Below are 20,726 nucleotides of genomic sequence, written 5' to 3'. Positions count from 1 at the left end.
TGCATGCTGGAAAAGGGGGCCATAGAACCAGTCCTTTTCCAACACCAAGGGACAGGAGTATACTCCCTATACTTCCTTATTTCCAAAAAGGACGGTTCCCTCAGACCAATATTGGACCTCAGACACCTAAATCAATACCTACTGTCGGAGCACTTCCACATGATCACATTACAGCAAGGTCTCCCGTTGCTCCAGCAAGTAGACTTCCTAGCAACATTGGACCTCAAGGATGCGTATTTTCACATACCCATCCATCCAGCTCACAGAAAATATCTCAGGTTCACAATAGAAGGTCAACTCTACCAATTCAAAGTTCTCCCCTTCGTGGTAACCACGGCTCCAAGAGTGTTTACAAAATGCTTAGCGACAGTAGCCGCACATCTCAGGAGGCAACACATCCACGTGTTTCCATACCTAGACGATCGGCTAATACAAGCAAAATCGTACAAACAGTGTCTAAGAGACACGTCTCAAACACTTCAGCTGCTACACAGCTTAGGTTGTTCAATAAACTACCCAAAATCCCACCTACAACCATCCCACACACAACAATATCTGGGAGCTACTAAAGATACCTCAGTGGCAAAGGCATATCCAAACTCAGCAAGGATAGCCAGCATGCATATGCTCATTCGCAAATTTCTGCCACAACACTCTTTGCCAGCTCGAGTCTTCATGCAGCTCATAGGCATGATGTCCTCTTGCATATTCCTTGTCCCCCATGCCCGACTTCAAATGCGTCCACTGCAAGTGTGCCTTGCAAGACAGTGGAACCAAGGTCAAGGACTACTAAAAGACCTAGTGTTGGTAGACTGTCGCACTTACAACTCTCTGCAGTGGTGGAACCCACAAAACCTTTCCAAGGGGAGACTGTTCCAAGAGCAAGTTACTCAACTAGTACTAACAGCGGACGCATCACTGACAGGTTGGGTAGCCCACCTACTTCAATACACAGTACAGGGGCTCTGGACAATCAAACAAAAGAAACTGCATATCAGCCAGCTAGAGTTGTTAGCAATATTCCTAGCCCTGAAATCATTCCAAAAATACTTGTACAACAAGACTGTGTTGATCCGGACGGACAACATGGCAGCCATGTACTATATCCAGAAACAGGGAGGAACACACTCTCCACAGCTGTCCCACTTGGCACAGAGCATATGGATGTGGGCAATTCCAAAAAACATCTTCCTCCTGGCAGAACACCTCCCAGGAAAAGACAATCAAATAGCGGATCTGCTCAGCAGACACAGCCAACAACTACACAAATGGAATATTCACCCCCAGGTTCTCCAGCCATTCTTCAAAAAGTGGGGTCACCCAGAGATAGACCAGTTTGCCACAAAAGAAAACTCGAAATGCCAGTACTTTGCCGCCAAGTTCCCACATCCCTTGTCACAGGGCAATGCGATATGGATGAACTGGTCAGGCAGATTTGCGTACGCGTTTCCCCCAGCACCACTGATTCCGCTGGTGGCATGCAAACTACTGCAACAGTCACTCACAATGATCCTAATTGCTCCCACATGGGCGAGACAGCCATGGTACACAACGTTCCTGGAGCTTTCAGTAGTTCCTCATCAAAGGCTACGCGTCACACCCCATCTTCTAACTCAGAACCAAGGAGAAATCAAACACCCAGATCCCAAACAGATGAACCTAGCGATCAGGCTCCTGAAGTCTTAGAATTTGGATACCTTAACTTCCCTCCAGACTGCATGAATATCATTTAGGAGGCAGGGAGACCAACTACTAGAGCATGCTATGCAGCTAAATGGAAGAGATTTGTTATTTACTGCAACAATAACCAAATAAACCCATTAGATGCTTTCATACAGAACATTATATGTTACCTACTGCATCTTCAAAGATGCAACCTAGCATACTCTTCTATAAGACTACACCTCGCTGCTATAGCAGCATATCTCCAAAACAGACAACACCTTTCACTGTTTCGGGTACCAGCAATCAAGGCTTTTATGGAGGGTCTCAAAAGGGTGATTCCTCCAAAACACCCACCTTCACCAGTCTGGAACCTAAATGTAGTACTCACCAGACTCATGGGACCTCCTTTCGAACCTCTACACTCATGTGAATTGCAATTCTTAACATGGAAGGTAGCATTCTTGATTGCCATTACTTCACTTAGGCGAGTTAGCGAACTACAAGCACTAACAATTCAAGAACCCTTCATGCAGATACATGCTAACAAGGTAGTACTTCGTACAAACCCTAAGTTCATGCCAAAGGTCATATCCACTTTCCATATTAATCAATCAATAAAACTGTCAGTGTTCTTCCAAAATCCACAGTCGGTAGCTGAAAGAGCCCTACACACACTAGATGTAAAGAGAGCTCTGCTTTATTATGTGGACACAACTAAATCTTTCAGAAAAACAAAACAATTATTTGTTGCTTTTTCACCACAACATAAAGGAAATCCCATATCAAAGTCAGGAATAGCCATATGGGTAGTTAAATGCATTCAAATATGTTATCAAAAAGCTAAATGCCCGTTAACTGTCCCCCCAAGAGCACACTCTACGCGCAAAATGGGGCATCCATGGCTTTCCTAGGGAATATTCCTCCTGAAGACATATGTGGAGCAGCCACATGGTCTACTATACACACTTTCACAAAACACTACTGTGTAGACGTACAAGCAAAGCAGCAAGCTGCTGTAGGCCAGGCTGTCCTCAAAACTCTCTTTCAAACTGCTGCAGCTGGCACAGGTAATCACCGCTAGAGGAGATACTGCTATACAGTCTATGCACAGATATGAATTCAGCAGCCCATATGCCTCGAACGGAATATGCAACTTACCAGTATGCATCTGTTCTTGGCATGTAGGGCGGCTGGCATTCATATCGCCCGCCCTCCTCACCGGTGCCTGTTGCAGCTGCAGCATTACCCTTTGCATGGCCATCTTTTACTTACTATCTCCATCTCTGCCACAATGGCGAAAAACAATCTGAGGATGGAGAATATTCCCATGCGCATTGTAGTCCAGGGGAGGAGTCACCTATCTCGTGATACTTCGAAGACTCTTCCAGGACAACAAGGTGCAATCATTCGGACCCAACACTAGGCGGCGATCTATGCACAGATATCAATGTCAGCAGCCCTACATGCCAAGAACAGATGCATACTGGTAAGTAGCATATGCCTACCACGTTCCCTTCCTGTCTGCCCAAAAACGTTACCTGTGATTCACAGTGGGCACAAGCACTTTCAGTTCACCAAGGTATTGGCGGTGATTGCTGCTCATGCGCAGAGATCAGGTGTGCCATATTTCCCCTATCTTGGCGACTGGCTGTTGATGGTCGGCTCACCCCAGGCTTTTGTCTCCCACCTCCAGACTAGGGTGGACCTCCTGCATTCACTGGGGTTCACTATCAATGTGCCAAAATCACACCTGACACCCTCTCAGACAATCCCTTTATTTGGAGCTGTTTTGGTGTGATTTCGGACCTATCCTTCCGAAAGGCGAGTCGAGGGTGTTCAGGCTAGGATACCGATGTTTCAACCTCTATCCTGGATTGGATGAGACTCTGGGGGTGCTGGGCCTCAAGGCCTCCTGTATCCTGTTTGTGACATGGCCCTTTGACATATGTGGGCTCTGCTGTGGCACATGAAGTATCATTGGGAACATTATCAGGGGAATCTCTCCGAAGGGGTACAGATCTTGGCGTGAACTGCGATAGACTTGCAGTTGTGGCTTATGAACCGCGATTGATTTGGTGGTCAACCCCTCTTCCTTTCCCAACCAGATCTGACAGTAGTGGCAGACGTGTCACTCCTGGAATGGGCCAGCCATCTTGCAAAGGTGGAGATCAGAGGACTCTGTCCCTCGTCAGAATCGGGACTTCACATCAACCTGTTGGAGCTCTGAGCAATCTGATTGCCATTGAAAGCCTTTCTACCCTCCATTCAGGGAAGGCTAGTGCAAGTGTTTACCACCGCCATGTGGTCCTGCAACCAGCCTGGGGTGGTCGGGGGGGGTTGCGGGGGGTGAAACCCTTCGTCAAGATGCGGTGTGTCTCTGGAGCTGGCATATCCCTGGTGGTTCAACATCTGCCAGGTTCTCTGAACGTCTTAGTTGATGAACCAGCCGAAGATGCCTCACAGATCACAAATGTTTCGTTCCATTCAGAGAGGGTCAAATGTCTTTTTCAACAGCTCGGAGAACCTTGGTTAGATGTGTTTGTCACCGATGAGAACTTGCAAGTGTCAGCAGTTCTGCACTTAGCAGTTTCCTCGCTCAGAGGCATTTTTTCTCTTGTGTGGAGCTCAGGCCTCCTGTAAGTCTTTCCGCCCATACCACTCCTGCCCAGGATCAGAAATGACCGGGACCAAGTCCTCCTTTGAGAGTCTGGTATCCCAAGCTGTTGACCATGGCCATCTGTCCTCCGATCAGGCTGCCCTTTCGGGAAAATATTCTGTCACAGCATCAGGGGAGGGTTCTCCATCGAACTTTATCTTGGCAGCCAGGTGTCCCGCCACCAAGACGATATACGCCTGCCGTTGGACAAAATTTGTGGCATGTTGTACAGAAAGACAAATTGATCTCCTTTATGCCCCATTTCTCAGGTCCTCTCGTTCATCCTTACCCTTCCCCAGCAGGGTTTTGCTCTGGGCATTGATAAGGGTATCTTCCTGCAATCTTTACTTTTCTCCGGTTGCCTGGCCAACCTTCCCTTTTTCAATACCCTCTTGTACATAGGTTTTTGAACGGTTTGCAACATGTTTCCTTCCTCCCCTCTCATTATGCCACAGTGCAACCTTAATCTGGTCCTGATGTTATATTATATGCATGTATATTGTGCACGGTTACTCGGGAGTGCCCCGGCGCGGTACCTTGCGAGAGAGTGGGAGTCAGACAGAGGAGTTTATACACAGAGCAGTGTTTTCAGCCGTATCCTGAACAGCTTAGCATCTTGGATACAGGGCAGTTCCAAAGGGAGTGCGTTCCACGCCAAAGCAGCCTTATAGGCCAAGGAGCCGCCGCCCGTTCTCACTGGTCTGAAATGTGGAATCACTGCGAGGAACTGTGACATAGAACACAGGTTTCTTGTGGGCACTTAGAATTTAAAACGCGTCCTGAGATAGCCAGGGCCGGACTGATACATGGATGCATGCACCATTGTAAGGGCTTTAAATCTCACTCTTTCCACAACTGGCAGCCAGTGAAGATCATGCAGATGTTGTTGTATGCTTGATCTTCGAGGGATATTCAGTAAAACCCTGGCTGCGGCATTCTGGATAGGCTGAAGTTTTTTTCAACTGGTACCCAGGAACGCCAGCATAAAGTGCGTACGCTTAATCAATGCGCAACAGTATTAGGGCACAGTGACAATCTCTTTGGCAGGCTGTGGTAGAAGTGGCAGAAACTTCCTAAGTGATCTTAGGGCACCAAAACATTGTCCTGCTAATTTTTTTATCTGAGTGGTAAACCGGAGATCCTCATTAAACTAAATCCCCAGATCTTTTACAGGTGGGCTCTCTGAATTGGGGAAAGGATATTCGCCAGCCAGAGGGATTCTTTGAACTGAGAGGGAAAGGTACCGTAGAAGAGGATTTCAGACTTCTCCTCGTTGCTCTTAAGCTCCGCAGCATGAAGCCATTTAAAAACATCCGACAAGCAAGCTCTGGCCTGAACTGGAGAAGAGTCATCTTCAATCCAAGTGAAGAGGAGCTGGGTATCAGCATAGGCGATTATCTTGGCCCCCAGCTCCTCTGCCAGATAGATCAGAGGAGTCCTATTTATATATTAAAAAGGAGAAGACTCTGGTGGACAGAGCTTGTGGCATAGAGGTGAACAGGGGCATCCAAACTTGCTGAGAGCATTGATCCAAAAATGAGCCAACTCAGCGCAGAACCTGTCACCCAAATGTCAGACAGCCAGGCCAGAAGCAGCGAATGAGGGACAGTATCAAATGCCGCAGAGAGGTCTAATAAAATTAGAGCCGCTCTGCCGCCAGCGTCCAAACACTCTGATGGCCTCAGTCACTTCAACAAAGGCCTACTCAGTACTATAATTGGCCCTAAATCCTGATTGGGTTGGGTGGAACAAGCCTTCGTCTTCCACAAAGGAGGTAAGTTGTTTATTTACCGCCTTCTCACAAACTTTGGCCACAGCTAGAAGTAGCGAAATTGTCCGGTAGCTTGTAGGGATCGGAGGATTAAGTGAGGGCTTTTTCAGCAAAGGCCAGAGTTTGGCTTGCTTCCACGTCAGAGGCACAGTGGCTGTCCTCAGGGATAGATTAATCAGAGTGTTAACCTCTAGGTTGACTGTCTCAGCCACTGAGGCCAACAGCCTGGCCGCGCTGGGATCAGACGGGAAACTAGATTTAAGAGCTTTTAAAATTGCCAAAGAATCTTGCAAAGTGATGGGGGAAAAAGCTGAGAGAGCAGAAGATCCTTGTGGACTCCCTTGTAGGCCTGATGGGGCAGAGCACTCGACTGATGGGGCAGAGCACTCGACTGATGAAGTCGAGGATATCTTCAAATTTTCTTGAATTTTGTCAATAAAAAAGCTCGATAGTTTCTCACACCAGGCAGCTGACGTGGGAAGAATGGTTCTTTCAGCCGTAGGTGCCAGAAAACTCTGTACAATGGAGAAGATTTCTTTAGCATTGTTTTTTGAAAGAGCATTTCTCTCAGCATAGTGCAGGCTATTGGCCTGCAATATGGCAGCATAAAACATTTTTTGAGCTTTCCTCAACAGCCCTTTTGCCAAGGGGCAATAGGATTGACGCCTGCGCCGCTCTAGTTTTTTACATGCGCGCTTCTGTGTTTTGAGCTCCTCAGAGAACCAAGGTTTCGAAGGGGAGTCTCTGGCTCCCCTTCGTTGGGGACCGCTGTGCTCCGTGTGAGACTGCCTTCCTGAAGGCGATAACATCTGCCTGGAGGGTCAGTCAGCTTCAGGTCTTGTTATCCAAGCCTTCTTATCTTAACATCTATCCAGACCAACTGGTTCTTCTTACGTGCACTTCTATTCTTCCGAAAGAGGTCACTCCATTTCACATAGGCCATACCATCACTTTGCCTACTTTTTATGCTCTGCCTCATCTCTCTAAGGAAGAGGAGGGACTGCACAGTCTGTATTCAAAAAGAGTGTTGTTGTTCCAACGTGAGAGTTCCGGGGTACCTACTTAGGGTATGTCAAAGCGAAGAAAGGATGGGCTCTTCAGTAGAGGACCATCTCACGATAGGTTGTTCTCTGTATCAAAATCTGCTATGCATTGGCTAAGAAGCAGACCCCTGAGGTGTCACTGATTGATTGATTGATTGATTGAGGGTTTGCATGCTTATTCCACCAACGCTAAAGCTGCCATAACTCTGTTGGCTTGCGGAGTTCCAGTCCTGGATATCTGCCAGGCAGAAACGTGGCTTCCCTGCACACGTTAACCAAACAGGGCTGTCTGGACAGTCCGGTCTATAGGAATGGGCACTTTGCTTGCAGGACTTCCTCGTGTGAAATTGGTCTGCAGACTCACTCTGGGGAGTTATTGCTTGGGTATCTATTATAAGGTAAGGAATCTGTGGCTAGAAGTCTCTATCAGATGAACAAGTTTCTTTTCCTTTGGTAACTCCTTATCTGGTAGAGTCTGTCTTACCACAGATTCCTAACCAATGTACCCATCCTCCTCGCTCTTCAAACATATTTGTAGGGAGAGGGCTTTCCCTGTTCAGGACCCAAGTTTTCCACACCAGTGTCATCTTTGCTATATGTTTCTGGGGTGGAAAGTCGCGAAAAGAAACGGATTTCATTGCGCCTGGTTGGTGCCAATATAGGTACAGCGGACGTCCCTTTCAGCGCTGATGACTCCTCGTGCAACTGAACTGCACCACCTACCAGCGTGCAGGGGTACTGCTCACAAGGTATTTACGGATCCATTTGACGCCAGGTGATATTTCAAAAGTAAGGACATTTGTGGCTAGATACAGTCTCTCTGAGATAATGTGTTACCCAAGTTAGGTAACTTTTTTAGCACAAATGGTTAGTGCCTAAATCCGTCCCTTCCTGGGTAGTATGGAGACGACACAGAGCAGCACAGTGCCACCTAATGGCACAGTACTTTAAAAAAAACTGTGACTCCCTTCTGGTGGATATTCTATGGTGAGGAATCTGTATTTAGAGTATCCACCAGAAAAAAAAACCATTTCATAAAGTAAGTAACTTGTTATTCTTGGTTGCCATCATGTCAGGTTGGTGCGTGTACGAGCTTTAATTTGTTTGTCCTCCAGACCGGCTGGTTTTTTAGATCAAATGTGTTAGTTCTGCCTAAGGTGTGTCTCCAGTCCACGTTGGCCAAACCTTCACCATGCATACGTTTTACCTTTCGCCTCATCCAACTGAGAAAGAGGAGAGACAGTATAGTTTTGATTCTCGTAGGGCAGTCAGCTACTACAGTGATGGGACTCTGGAATTCTGGTATGATGACCAGCTCAGCGTAAGCTGTGTGAGTACCAAAAAATGGGAAGACTTTCCCGAAGAGGACTTTGCTGTGCATTTATATCTCCTATGCCCTTGCCAAGAAGAAACTGCCTAAAGCTATTGGGCCCTGCTCCACCAGGACGAAAGAGCAACTTTTTCAGTCTTATCCAGATGTGTACCTATCTCTGACATATGCCGGGCGATAATGTGGATTATTTCCATATGTTTATCAAGCATTACTGCTTAGATTCAGAAGTACATAGAGATGGTGGTTTTGCATGATCTGTGCTACATAACTTTCCTGTGTGACCATATCCTCCGACCCACCACCTGGAGGGGCACTGCTGTGGTATTCATTTAAAATGAGGAATCTGCAGGTAAGGTATCCATCAGAATAACAAGTTGCTTAACTTTGGTAACTATCTTTCGATAATATTTATGGTGAATACTCTGGTCCAATTGCAGATTCCTAATCGAACCCTCCAGCTTCCCCAATCTGAAGAGTGCCGATAGCTACCATGTTAATAAGGTTCGAACCTAGATTAGTGCTCTGCATAACTATTGGTAAAATTGTATTGTCTTTATATCCACGTCTTAGGGCATGTAAAAAATAGATGAGGAAATGACTTCGGGTTAGCCGTACATTTTCCAGTAGGGTCAATTCCAGGAAGGTACCAGATGTAGAGGGGCAGCTGAACGCCACCTATCTGTGCAAGAGAGCTACTTCAACTTTTTCAGATCTAGCTGTGGAATATGTAGGTAGATACTGTATCCACCTTAAAGATTGTTACCAAAGGTATAAAACTTGTTCATTTAAAACTGTAGATCAGATTCCTGTGCTAGTGGGAAACTGGGCCTAGCCAGTTGTCTTTATACAGATGCATTTTTGAAGGTGTGATGTTGTGCTAATAAAAGCTAACCGGGAATCCTTCCAGGAATCCTGAGAGCCCAACCTACTAAAGGTAAGGCTGATGCTGCAGTGTTTTTCATAAGGTATATTGGAATAAACCTGCATAGATATTTTTGTGCATATTACTGCTTGTATATGATGACTGATTGTTTTATAAAAAAAATTTAAAAAGCAGCCTACACTTAGGATTCTTTTGGGTTATGCGCCCTTGAATCCTCTGTTATGTTTGAGTACAAGTTTTTATTCTGTTCTGGTAGTTATGAATCTACAGGAGGATTCCTTGTTGAAGTAAATGTTACTCTCAACCATTATTTTCTATTGAGGGTTTGATCACCAGATGCATGACTGTTCCTCCCCTTATTTGAGGTTGGCTGCATAGCAACACTGAAAAAAGAACAATGATAAAATAGATCCAGAGGATTAGTGTGCCCCAATCTCCCCAAGACTAAAGAACGTCATGTATTTGCCATTTGTTAAAAGAAATCTAAAACATGAAATGGGAAAAAAGGTACTATCTTTGAATAAAAAAAAATTCTAAAGTCCAGCTGGTTGATAGTAGTTAATTTTTCTGAAGGTTATGAATCTGTAAAGGGTATAGTCTCTAAAGAGCTGCTTTTATGACTAAGCAACTTTTGTCAATCACACTACCCCATTCAAAATAGCAGAGCTACATGGTGTTACTCCACTGCTGCAACACAACAACGTACTGGCAGTGATTGATCTGAAGGTGGCATAATCCACATCCAGAGTACAACAAAAGCTTTAGTTTGTTGTAGGTCACAAGCTTTGTCAATTACTTACAGCATCCTCGGTTCACACCCGCTACTCAAGATTTAAAAAAACTTACTGTCGTGTTCCTCTTTGGTGCAGAGACTCACATGTGTACCAGTTGTACATGTGTGCCCCTTGTTTGGCGAAGGGAAATTCCATTAAGAAGGGAAGTTCTCTTAAGCAGTTTCAGAGCATATGGAGAGGACCATTCACTTTTGTGCCTGCTTTCCTTCACTGCGAATATGCAAGTCATGTCTGCACCCCACACACAGTTGAAAACATTGCTTGGTGCTAACATTCTGGTGTCAAATAGGGTGCACACAGCTTACTTGTAGGATCCTGGCTTTTTATGTTGTAGTGCCAATGTAAGGGCACATCATGCAAAGAGTACAAACAACCCTTATTGGTTTACAGGGCTTACATTTTAATTCCAAGTGCTCTATTTGTGGTGGTGTGGTCTAGCAGCTTATGCTTAGAGGATAGTGTTAAGCATTTGTTGTACACACACGTCAATAAATGAGGCCCACACTAAACAGAACTCTGAGACCAGTTACATTAAAAAAAAAAATGTTTTTATAAATGTTTAGACGCCAAGCTCATTGGAATCAGGTAAGTACTTTCGGAGTCATAGATTTTTGTAGAAATAAAAAATACATTCAAAGAATAATTTGGAGGTATGAGCCTTGAACACTGTAATGTTTTGCCACAGTACTGATGCTTTTCAACTGAAAGTGTGTTAGGTCCCTACTACCCAGTCCCCCTGTGCCAGTGATTTTTCCCTTAAAACTGATAAATGTCTAATTGTAACCCAATTGTCAAGGACTTAAGTATCCCTGAAATCCCCTAATAAATGATACCTCTGGTATCCAGGGCATGGGAACTAAAGAGGGTTCCTATGGGATGCAGCATGCATTGTGCCACCCAAAGGTAACCACACAAAAGCTGCATGCCGCCTGCCATTACAGGATGTGTGAAATGGTGAAAACCATTTTGAAAACACAACATGGCCCAATCCCGGTGTGCCATGCCCATACACACTGCATATACTATTTGTAAGTCACCCCTACAGCATGCTTTAGAGCCCTATGGCAGGGTGCATTATATTATATGTGAGAACATATCTGCATTAGCGGATATACCCCTGTGATGTCTGGCTCCATTGCCATAACTTAGCAAGTGACAAGGAAGCGATCTTAAGAATCTGTACTGGGCACTGGTCATGACAAGTTACCCAGTTACATAATGGCTTCACTGGAAATAATGATGTTTTGTATCAAACACCTTGTCTTAATAAATCAACACCAGTGTTGGCTTTATAATGACATTCACCCAGAGGGCACCTTAAAGGTACCCAATGAAACCTACCAGTCATTTAGTCTGCTCGCTGATTGGACTCTTCCAGCCTGCCATAACAGGCGAGATACTGGCCCCCTGCTCGGAAGGCTCTTGGGGCATTTGGCGCCAGAGCAGGCAGGAAAATTAGCTAATCAATTGGTGTGTTACACTATCAGGCTAGGCACACCTCTAAGGTGGTCAACCTGAAGTGGGCTCTCAAGGAAGGGTTTCCCCATCTTGTTTTTGGTGAAATTCAGAACCCCAAAGGTAAGTAGCCCTTTGGCTACTACTTTACACTCCCCTTAACAGCCCTAAATTCACTATTTATGTGGTTCCCTGAACCAGGAACCCCTTTCGACTACCTGGGAACCGAAGGAGGACAGAAGAAAGCAGTCACCACGAGAACTGAGGACTTACCCTGAACTTGGCGCTAAACCCTGCCTTGCTGCTGGTACCTCGGCAATTACACCAGCCAAGCTCATTCAAAAGCTGTGCATCCTCCCAAGCCCGGTGGACTGTCCAGCGCTTCAACAACCAAGCAGCATCTCTCTTGGATTTGGAGAGCCATTCACCTGCAGCTGCAGGCATGACCACGCTTGTCCTGTACCTCAACTTACCGACCATGGGTCCCTGAAGGAGCATCTCACCAGGAAGAGGTAGTTGCTGCTCCAGGAGTTCAGGTCTGTTTCCCTGCAGAGTTTGGAGACGGCAGGCCCTCCAAGAGTCGCCCAGCACCAATACCCTGGGTAGCTGAACATTTGCCACAGCCAAAGATTTTTGTGGGTCCAGTCCGGCCACTACCAAAGCCAAACCGACTTGCTGGTGGGGGACTCCAGGATCACTGAGGTCAACTCCTAGAGTGTCCCTGCTGTTCTGTTTTCTCTCCCTCTCCAAGTCACCAAAGCCAAGTGAGAGCTTCTAACCACAGCAACCGCTGGTCATGAGACCTCTGCATCCGAGCCCCCCCCCCCCAGCCTGGATTTACAGAAACTGACTGTATCCCTGTGCCCCAGAGACCCTCTAAAGCGGAGCCCCCTTTTGGATTCTGCTGGCCTTGTCCCCACTTGCAACCTTTACTTTGAGGTACCTTTGCCATTGACTTTAACGCATAGCGCTCAAGGCTACCAATGTGACCAGCACCTCTGCACTCGGGTCTGTGTAAACCCAAACTGCTGGTGGTTCTTGGACCTTGACCCCTAAGCACCCTAAGTCCCTAAAGTTGTTCCCCATAACCATTCGCAAGTGTACCTATGCAGTGTATGTTACTCTCATAGGATAATATTACCGCATTTGAAGCTCATACCCCAAAACCGTTATTCAACTGTATTTTCTACTTCTATAAACATTTCTATCTCCGAAAGTCCTTACCTGATTCCGATGATCTTGGTGTCTAAATTATATAAAAAAATCTGTTATTTTTCTAAATTGATCTAGTTTCTTCTTGAGTTTGTCTCATTTATTGACTGTGTCTACACACATTCTTAACACTAACCTCTGATAAGCCTAAGCTGCTCAACCTCACTACCACAAACAGAGCACTTGGGGTTATTAATTTAAGCCCTCTAAACTAATATGGGTCGTCTGGACTATTTGCATGTTGTGCCCCTACAATTGTACACTACATAACCAACTTCCTACAATGTCCTCATGAGCGATGGCCATGAAATGCTTTCATACAAAGACAAGATGCTTTTCTGTTTCCAAGACTTAACAGCATATTAATGCATCACATGTGAATCTAGAATTGCCTCAAACTCAAAATTATTCTTACTGGGATATAACTGTTTAAATACTTATATTACGTTGCCAGACATTTTGCTGTGCAATAAAGGTTGTGAGTGGGGAAAATACTTAAACAAATGTGTTTTTTTTTGTTTTTTAGGGTGGAAGTCAGGGTCTGACTGTAGTAATTCAGGGACAAGGTCAAACTACAGGACAGCTACAGTTGATTCCCCAAGGTGTTACTGTAATTCCTGGCCCAGGACAGCAGTTAATGCAAGCAGCGATGCCAAATGGTACAGTTCAGAGGTTCCTTTTTACCCCTATACCTGCCACGCCATCCACCACCAACACAACTATCACAACAGTCTCATCTTCAACATCTGGTAAGTGGTAGTTTTTCCAAAATAAATAAATGTGCTTATATCTTTGCTCTTATATTTTAAGCTGTTGTGTGAAGCAAGACATACTGGTGTTAAGGTTTATACTTTCATGTGGCAACTATATGTGTACACCCCTGGAGTCATAGAAGTGAAGTCTATGAGCTTTATAAAGCTGCAGTACAGATTTGTCATCGAAGCTACATGGTATGCCCTTTGTTTCTGTTCTTGCCTAAACTTGTTTAATGCTTTCTTTGTCCTAGTTTAACCACTCAAAGAAAATGTCTTCCTACTTTCTAGTCGTAGTCATTAACCCACTACTATCCTCCTTGAGTTCCCAGTGGAAATTGTTGATTACTCCAGTATTGGAACTTACATAGATTCACATGCTTGAATCATTCCCCCTCCTCGAGATGGGAGTCCCCGGTATATATAACAAGCATTTGCAATGCAATAGGTCTCGCATTTACGCGAGTTTGAGCTATTGGCGTTGTAAATGACAATGGCTTTTAGTTTTGTTTTCATATTTGTTGTAATAATGAAAACAAAAATACAAGGCAGAGTAGTAGCACTTCATTAAGAAGGGTAGCAGCACTTCATTAAGAAGAGAAGCAGCACTTCATTAAGAAAGGGAGAGTAGCAGCACTTCATTAAGAGAGAGTAGCAGCACTCCATTAAAAAGAGTAGCAGCACTTCAATAAGAAGGGTAGCAACACTTCATTAAGAAAGGGAGAGTAGTAGCACTTCATTAAGAAAGGGAGAGTAGCAGCACTTATTTAAGAAGAGTAGCGGCACTTCTTTAAGAAAGGGAGAGTACAGCCTGTCATTGAGAAAGGGAGAGTAGCAGCACTTCAATAAGAAAGGGAAAATACCAGCACTTCATTAAGAAGAGTAGCAGCACTTCATTAAGAAAGAGAGAGTACAGCACTTCATTAAGAAAGGGAGAGCACAGCACTTCAGTAAGAAAGGTGGGGTAGCAGTACTTCATTAAGAAAGGGAGAGTAGTAGCACTTATTTAAGAAAGAGTGGGACAGTCAATAAACGCACCTTTATATTTCCAAATGGAGTTCTGATTATAAGCACTGGGGAGAGTACGTGCCCTTATGGCTAGGGTGGTCGACCTCACGTTGGGGATCCGGGTTTGAGTCTTGGCAGGGACGCTCAACATCCTGTGATTCTGGGCAAATCACTTAATGTCCCCATGCCTGACAAAAATGAATGTGTCAGTTGGCAACGCAACTGGTGCGTATGTAAAGCGCTCCTATACCTTCGGATCAAGTTTGCGCTATAAAAAACTTCGAAGTGTCCAGGTGCGGGACCATGCTCAAGAGCACACAACTGAGAAACAGAGGGAGGCGGCTGCCTGCTGGGATCTGACAGCTTCTAGAGCCTAAACAGACACATCAAGCTTGCATGCAGGAAACGACTGACAACATTTAATCGCCATTGTCAGTTCAAAACATCACCAAAGGCGCTGGAACTGCTAGAAACTTAAAATTAAGATGCACAGAGGACTCTGGCCGAAATATTAGCAGCCTGCCCGAGCAAAAACTGCAAAGTGAACTTTACTGCAGATTCCAAACAGGGGCGGCCACGCTTGACTTTCACAATCGGCCTTGAAACCTCATCTCTCCCCCACCGCACCGGAGAGAGGAAGTGCAGACGATCACACGTCCACCGGTGCAACATCTGTGCTCCCACTACACTGTGAAAGGGTAAAGATACCTTCAAGGGATTTTGATTACAAAATTTAGATATTTTAAATGATTTTAATCAAAAACCCACATGGATGTCAGTCTGTAAATGAATTCAACAATTTTTGATGAAAAATTAATTTGATATAATCACACTGTGATCCAAACATAAGAAAAGAAGAGAACACAGGTGTATGTAAAAAAGTTGTATTTTATCATTGTAAATCATTGTAAATAAAGTAAGCTTACTTTATTGAAGCTGGCGGAGCCCACGACCATTCTTCTGACTTAGTAGGAGTTACGAGCGCTGACTGAATTAAAGCAACCTGACGGATGCGTTTGAAATTTCTCTGCAGGTTTAAGGCTTTTAATATCAAGTGGTGAAATCAGACGATTCCGCTAAAAGTTATTTCAGAATTCTGCATTGTGATTCATTCGCTGAGGACGATATTCATCTCTAAGTATTCGACAGTCCTGTTTGGAAATTCGTTTAAGGACCTGTTGGACATCTGTCTCATTAATTGGACAATCAACTACTCCATATTGTACAGGGGTCTTCTTGTATATCCTATTTGTCCTGAAGATGGTCTCGATATATTACCTATAGAGACCGAAACGTCGACCTACGCTCTTTCTTCCTGGATTTAAAATATCAAACTGTAATATAGAAGAAAAGCGTTCACAACAGTTACAATGAAGTTGTTTGATGTCTAATACATGCACTTCTTGTATTCTTGTTGATATACTTCCAGTACCCTATTTATGATTTACAATACGTATAAAATACAACTGTTTTACATACACCTGTGTTCTCTTCTTTTCTTATGTTTGGATCACATAGTGTGACTGTATCAAATTATTTTTTTATCAAAAATTGTTGAATTCATTTACAGACTGACATCCATGTGGGTCTTAGATTAAAATCATTTAAAATATACAAATTTTGTAATCAAAATCCCTTGAAGGTATCTTTACCCTTTCACCTTTTTGCCCAAACCCTCAAGGGTATATTGGGTTGCTCATTGTGTTATATATCCCACTACACTGTAGCTGCCTGGTGAACAGAGGCACACACACTTCAAGTAATCGTACACAAGGCATGAACAAGTGGCAAGTTGTAACAGTTGAAAACACGACTCCTGTGCGGACCCACATGTAGCTCCCCACTGCACAAACGTGCCGATAAGCTCTTTAAAACACGCTTTGTGAAAACATTGACCTAACTTCCAGTTGACCAGATGGAATTGGCTTCTACCAAGCTCGACTCTTTTATCTGTGTTTTGTTTAACCTCAACTGACCTTGTGAGACATTCTAGTTAATTCCAGATTGTGGTGGGAAATGCAACTGGTGCTTATGTAAAGCGCCCCGATACCTTCGGATCAAGCTCGAGCTATATAAAACTCCGGGGGTGGGGGGTGAAGCATATCTCTTATAATGCTAACGGGCCAAGAAGTACTGTTTACGAAGGAGCCTGGGTGGGCTGAAGGAGTCACTGGGGTATGACGCAAGAGAATCACTTGTTAAATACACCAATAAATTTGATGGAGGCCTTTGAAGTGTCCAGGTGCGGGATCATGCCCAAGAGCACACAACTCAGAAACGGAGGGAGGCGCCTGCCTGCTGGGATCTAACAGCTTCTGGACCCTAAACAGACACATCAAGCTTGCCTGCAGGAAACAACCCACAACATTTAATCGCCATCGTCAGTTCAAAACATCACCAAAGGCGCTGGAACTGCTAGAAACTTAAAATAAAGATGCACAGAGCGAACCAGCTCAAGCTCAATCCAGACAAAACTGAGTTGGTGCTTACTGGACCATTGAACAACTCATGGAATCCCAGCTTCTGGCCATCCTCGCTGGGCGAAGCTCCCTGCCCAGCGAGCTCGGTCAAGAGTCTTGGAGTTACTATCAGTAAGGATCTGTCCCTGAAACCCCAAATTAAATCTGGTGTTGGCTTGTTTTTTACATCTGCGCCGCATCAGGAAGATTAGCAGATTCCTTACCCATGAAGCCTTGGTTCACATCGTGTTGGGCTTAGTAGTGTTCCGCCTTTACTACGCGAATTTCCTTTACATCGGTATCCCTATTTACCAGACCCACCAACTCCAACTTGTTCAAAATCAGGCGGCCAGATTGATTGTTCGACAGCCTAAACATTGCTCTGTGAAACCACTCCTGAAATGTCTACACTAGCTCCCGATAATCCAGCGCAGTCTCTTCAAGGTCGCCTGTCTCACCTATCTTGCCCTCGTAAATCAAGGTCCCTCCTTTATTGGCTCTCTACTCCACCGCTATACCCCTTCCCGAACACTCCGGTCGACTGGCCTTAACCTCCTTGCTACCTGCACGTTTAAGCACAAAAGGCTCGGGGGTTTAAGATTTGCCTCACAAGCTCCCCACCTGTGGAATTCCCTCCACCCTGAACTTCGTCACATCCCCTCCTACCAGATGTTCAGACGAGCCCTGAAGACATGGTTGTTTGTACAGGCGTTCGATTAAACCCTTCCTGCTCTGTCTTCTGCTAGTCCGTCTCTAAGTTCCAAGAAGCCGCCGGCGAACGTACGCTCTATAAATTTCTTTTTTATTCATTCATTCACAGAGGACTCTGGCCAAAATATTAGCAGCCTGCCCGAGCAACCAGTTTATGGCAGAGGTGCAGTCACACACAGCGCCTCGAACGGATGGTGAGAGAGTGAGCGACATGCTGCCACATAAAGCGCCTCAAACGGAAGGAGCGGGAGGGGGTGCAGAAAGGGACCTGCGGACACATACAGCGCCTCAGAAGGAAGGCGAGTGCAGGAGAGAGAGAGGGGTGGAAGGGAGGAGAGCGGAAGAGAGGCGCTAGCACAGACAGCGCTTCGAAATTAAGAAGAATCAGAAAGGTGGAGGGAGTAAAGTGGAAGGACGAGGCGAGAAAGACTGGGAGAGAGAGGGAGATATAGCCACATACAGCGCTTCAAAAGGAAGGTGAGAGGAGGCGAGAGGCGGAGGGAAGGAGAGCGAAGGAGCAAGAGAGATGCTGCAACATAGAGTGCCTTGGAAGAAAGGAGAGAGGCGCTGTCACATACAGCGCTTTGCAAGAAAGGAGAAGACAAGAGTTGCAGGGGCAATGGTACTGGCACTACAGTATATCTCGGGTGCAGGACAGACCCCCTCCTTGTTTTCCTTTGATGTGTTTCACACTCCAGAGACAACAGTGTTTTAACACAATTGTTTTATCTTCTAAGGAACCGGCTGGTGCCATTCTAAAACCGTGTCTGGAAGCACACTGCGCTCACTTGATAAAGATGCCTGAAGGACAGGCGAGAAGTTGCTCAAGATCAAAGGGCGGATTCTAACGGCAGATATACGATGTAAAGACACATATCAGGAATTCTGAGCCTGCCCCCTTGGCCTGCCTGACTGCCTGGAAAGCAGATTCCTTGGTGAACTCTCCCTGAACCTTCCCTTAACACGCCCCATCAGATTAGAGAAAAGCTATCAAACTTAAGGAAGCCGTAGACTCGGTGTCCCAAGGGTGTGCACAAAAAAGCCACAGGGCGGTAACCAAAAAGCCTACAGAGCTATCGAAATGCAGGGTTTTAAATAAAAATGGACATTGACCAATCCAAAGCATGAGCAGGAGCAAAAGTCCTTCTCCTAAAATCCCTCTACCCCAATAAATCTCTCGCTGCTCGAGCAGCTCTGCACACTGCAACGTTGGGCGCAAGACCTAAAAATAGCAATGCAAAGCCATTACAACCAGGCCTAGGCCCATTCCAGTTTGTAACATATCCACCTCTTATTGTAAAAGAGACCAAATAAAGTCAACAAAAAGTCAGATTCGCCTCACCCTCTAGAACCCTCCTGAGAAAACCTCAGACCTTCGGATGTTCTACCGCACGTTGTGCTAGGGAGTCTCCACTGAGCTCTGCTCAGTTTTTTCCTTGTTCAATTATTCTTGAGAGTTTTTCAACAGTTTTTTTTTCTTCAACAACTTTTACAGCTTCGAGTTCTTTCTCTTTTCAACATAACTGACAAAGAGAAAAAATGACTTTTTAGAGCTTCTGCCACCTGCTCTAAAAAGAAGCTCTGCGTGGATGATCCTCACAAAGACTGCATCTATTGCCTGTTTCTAGATCACAAGGCCAAAGATAGCAAGGTATGCCTTACTTTTTCCACCAAAACCTTGAGAGGCTGCGAGGGACTTCTCCTGACCTGGCTTCAGAAGCTAAAGTCCAGGAGAGAGCTAGTCTCCAGTGACGATAGTGATGAGGCTATAAAGCGCACTATATAGAAGAGGGTCCAAGGGCTGGTTTAAAGACTCGCCACTAGATACGCGCCCCTAACAAAGACATGAATTACAAAAGAGGTATCTAGGAGTCAAGCAGTAAAAAAAGGGAACTCTATTCACCAACAGACCTTGACATGACTAAAAACAAGTATTGTAAGTTAGATCATTCGGTAACACCACGTGATTCGATATAACACAGTGCACGTGATTACTCTACTGGGAAACACAGACCCAAGGATAGGTGAGAATTTTCCCATCAGTTGTCGATCTGTACCACCACTTTTACATCATATGGGTTCTCCTTACCCAGGAGCTAGTGCGATCACAGTCACAAGAGTGAAGAAGGACAGTGAGAGCCGAAGACCCTTTGTTAATATCTAGTGGGTGGTGTCAGTGTGATAGGACAACTGAAAAAAGCAGTGCAAATATGTGATTAGTGATAGAATAAAATTGGGTAAGACTGAGTAGAAGTGGAGATTTTAATGATTTCTCTCAGCTCCCCAAACATAAAAACAATAGTGAATAAACAGATTTGACAGAATATCTGTTTAGCAAATAGTGGTCAACATGTTTCTGCATAGATGGAAAGTACCAATGCATTCATCAGGACCTAAGTGTTGCTACTGCTGTTGAGTTAGTGAAAAATATAAAGGTAAAATGGAATCATATCACCTGCTTTTCAGGTTCAGAAACTCCGCCACAATCCAAAATATTGTCACGTCAAGAGGGAAGAAAGTAAAAAGCGACACACATTTTTTGAAAAATACACTCATCAGTAGTTGTATTCCTTTAACGAATAATTCATTAATCAGCTTTTAATCATATCAATATGTGTATATATCCACATATTGTCACTCACCCAATTCGTGTGGGGATAGCGCCTCACCTCACCTGGCTGCAGCTCTGGTAATGAGGAGCACCGCTCTGTTTTAAAAAAAATATATATATATTCGTAAGCATTCGACTGTTTATCCCAATTAGAAGTAAAAATCACTCTTACTGAAAGGTATTCAGAATTAAATTCGAAAGACACTACGATAGCATACGGTGTCTTTTATGCGTCATGATATGCATGATCTAGTCATTTCTTATAAACAGATAGTCTCACCACTGTCTGACTGCCAAGTTACACCCTGCTAATTCTACCTCTGAGATTAGACCAGGGCTAAGCAGAGAAACGGAAAGTGGTTCAAACAAATAT

The 20,726-nt window shown here is 44.8% G+C and overlaps 1 protein-coding gene across 3 annotated transcripts in view; it reads left to right on the top strand.

Annotated features, from left to right (window-relative positions):
* Window positions 1-20,726, top strand: part of BPTF (bromodomain PHD finger transcription factor) — a 1,660,779-nt gene that overhangs the window by 1,076,266 nt on the left and 563,787 nt on the right. For all 3 annotated transcript variants that reach the window (XM_086930929.1, XM_086930930.1, XM_086930928.1), the window contains exon 23: window positions 13,339-13,561. In XM_086930929.1, coding sequence (XP_086787055.1) covers window positions 13,339-13,561 — 223 coding nt within the window. The remainder of the gene's footprint in view (window positions 1-13,338; window positions 13,562-20,726) is intronic.

The sequence above is a fragment of the Lissotriton vulgaris genome, chromosome 7 (genome assembly GCF_964263255.1).
Source record: "Lissotriton vulgaris chromosome 7, aLisVul1.2, whole genome shotgun sequence".
Classification (NCBI taxonomy): domain Eukaryota; kingdom Metazoa; phylum Chordata; class Amphibia; order Caudata; family Salamandridae; genus Lissotriton; species Lissotriton vulgaris.
Note: the sequence above shows the minus strand (reverse complement) of the source record. Positions and strands in the feature narration are given on the sequence as shown.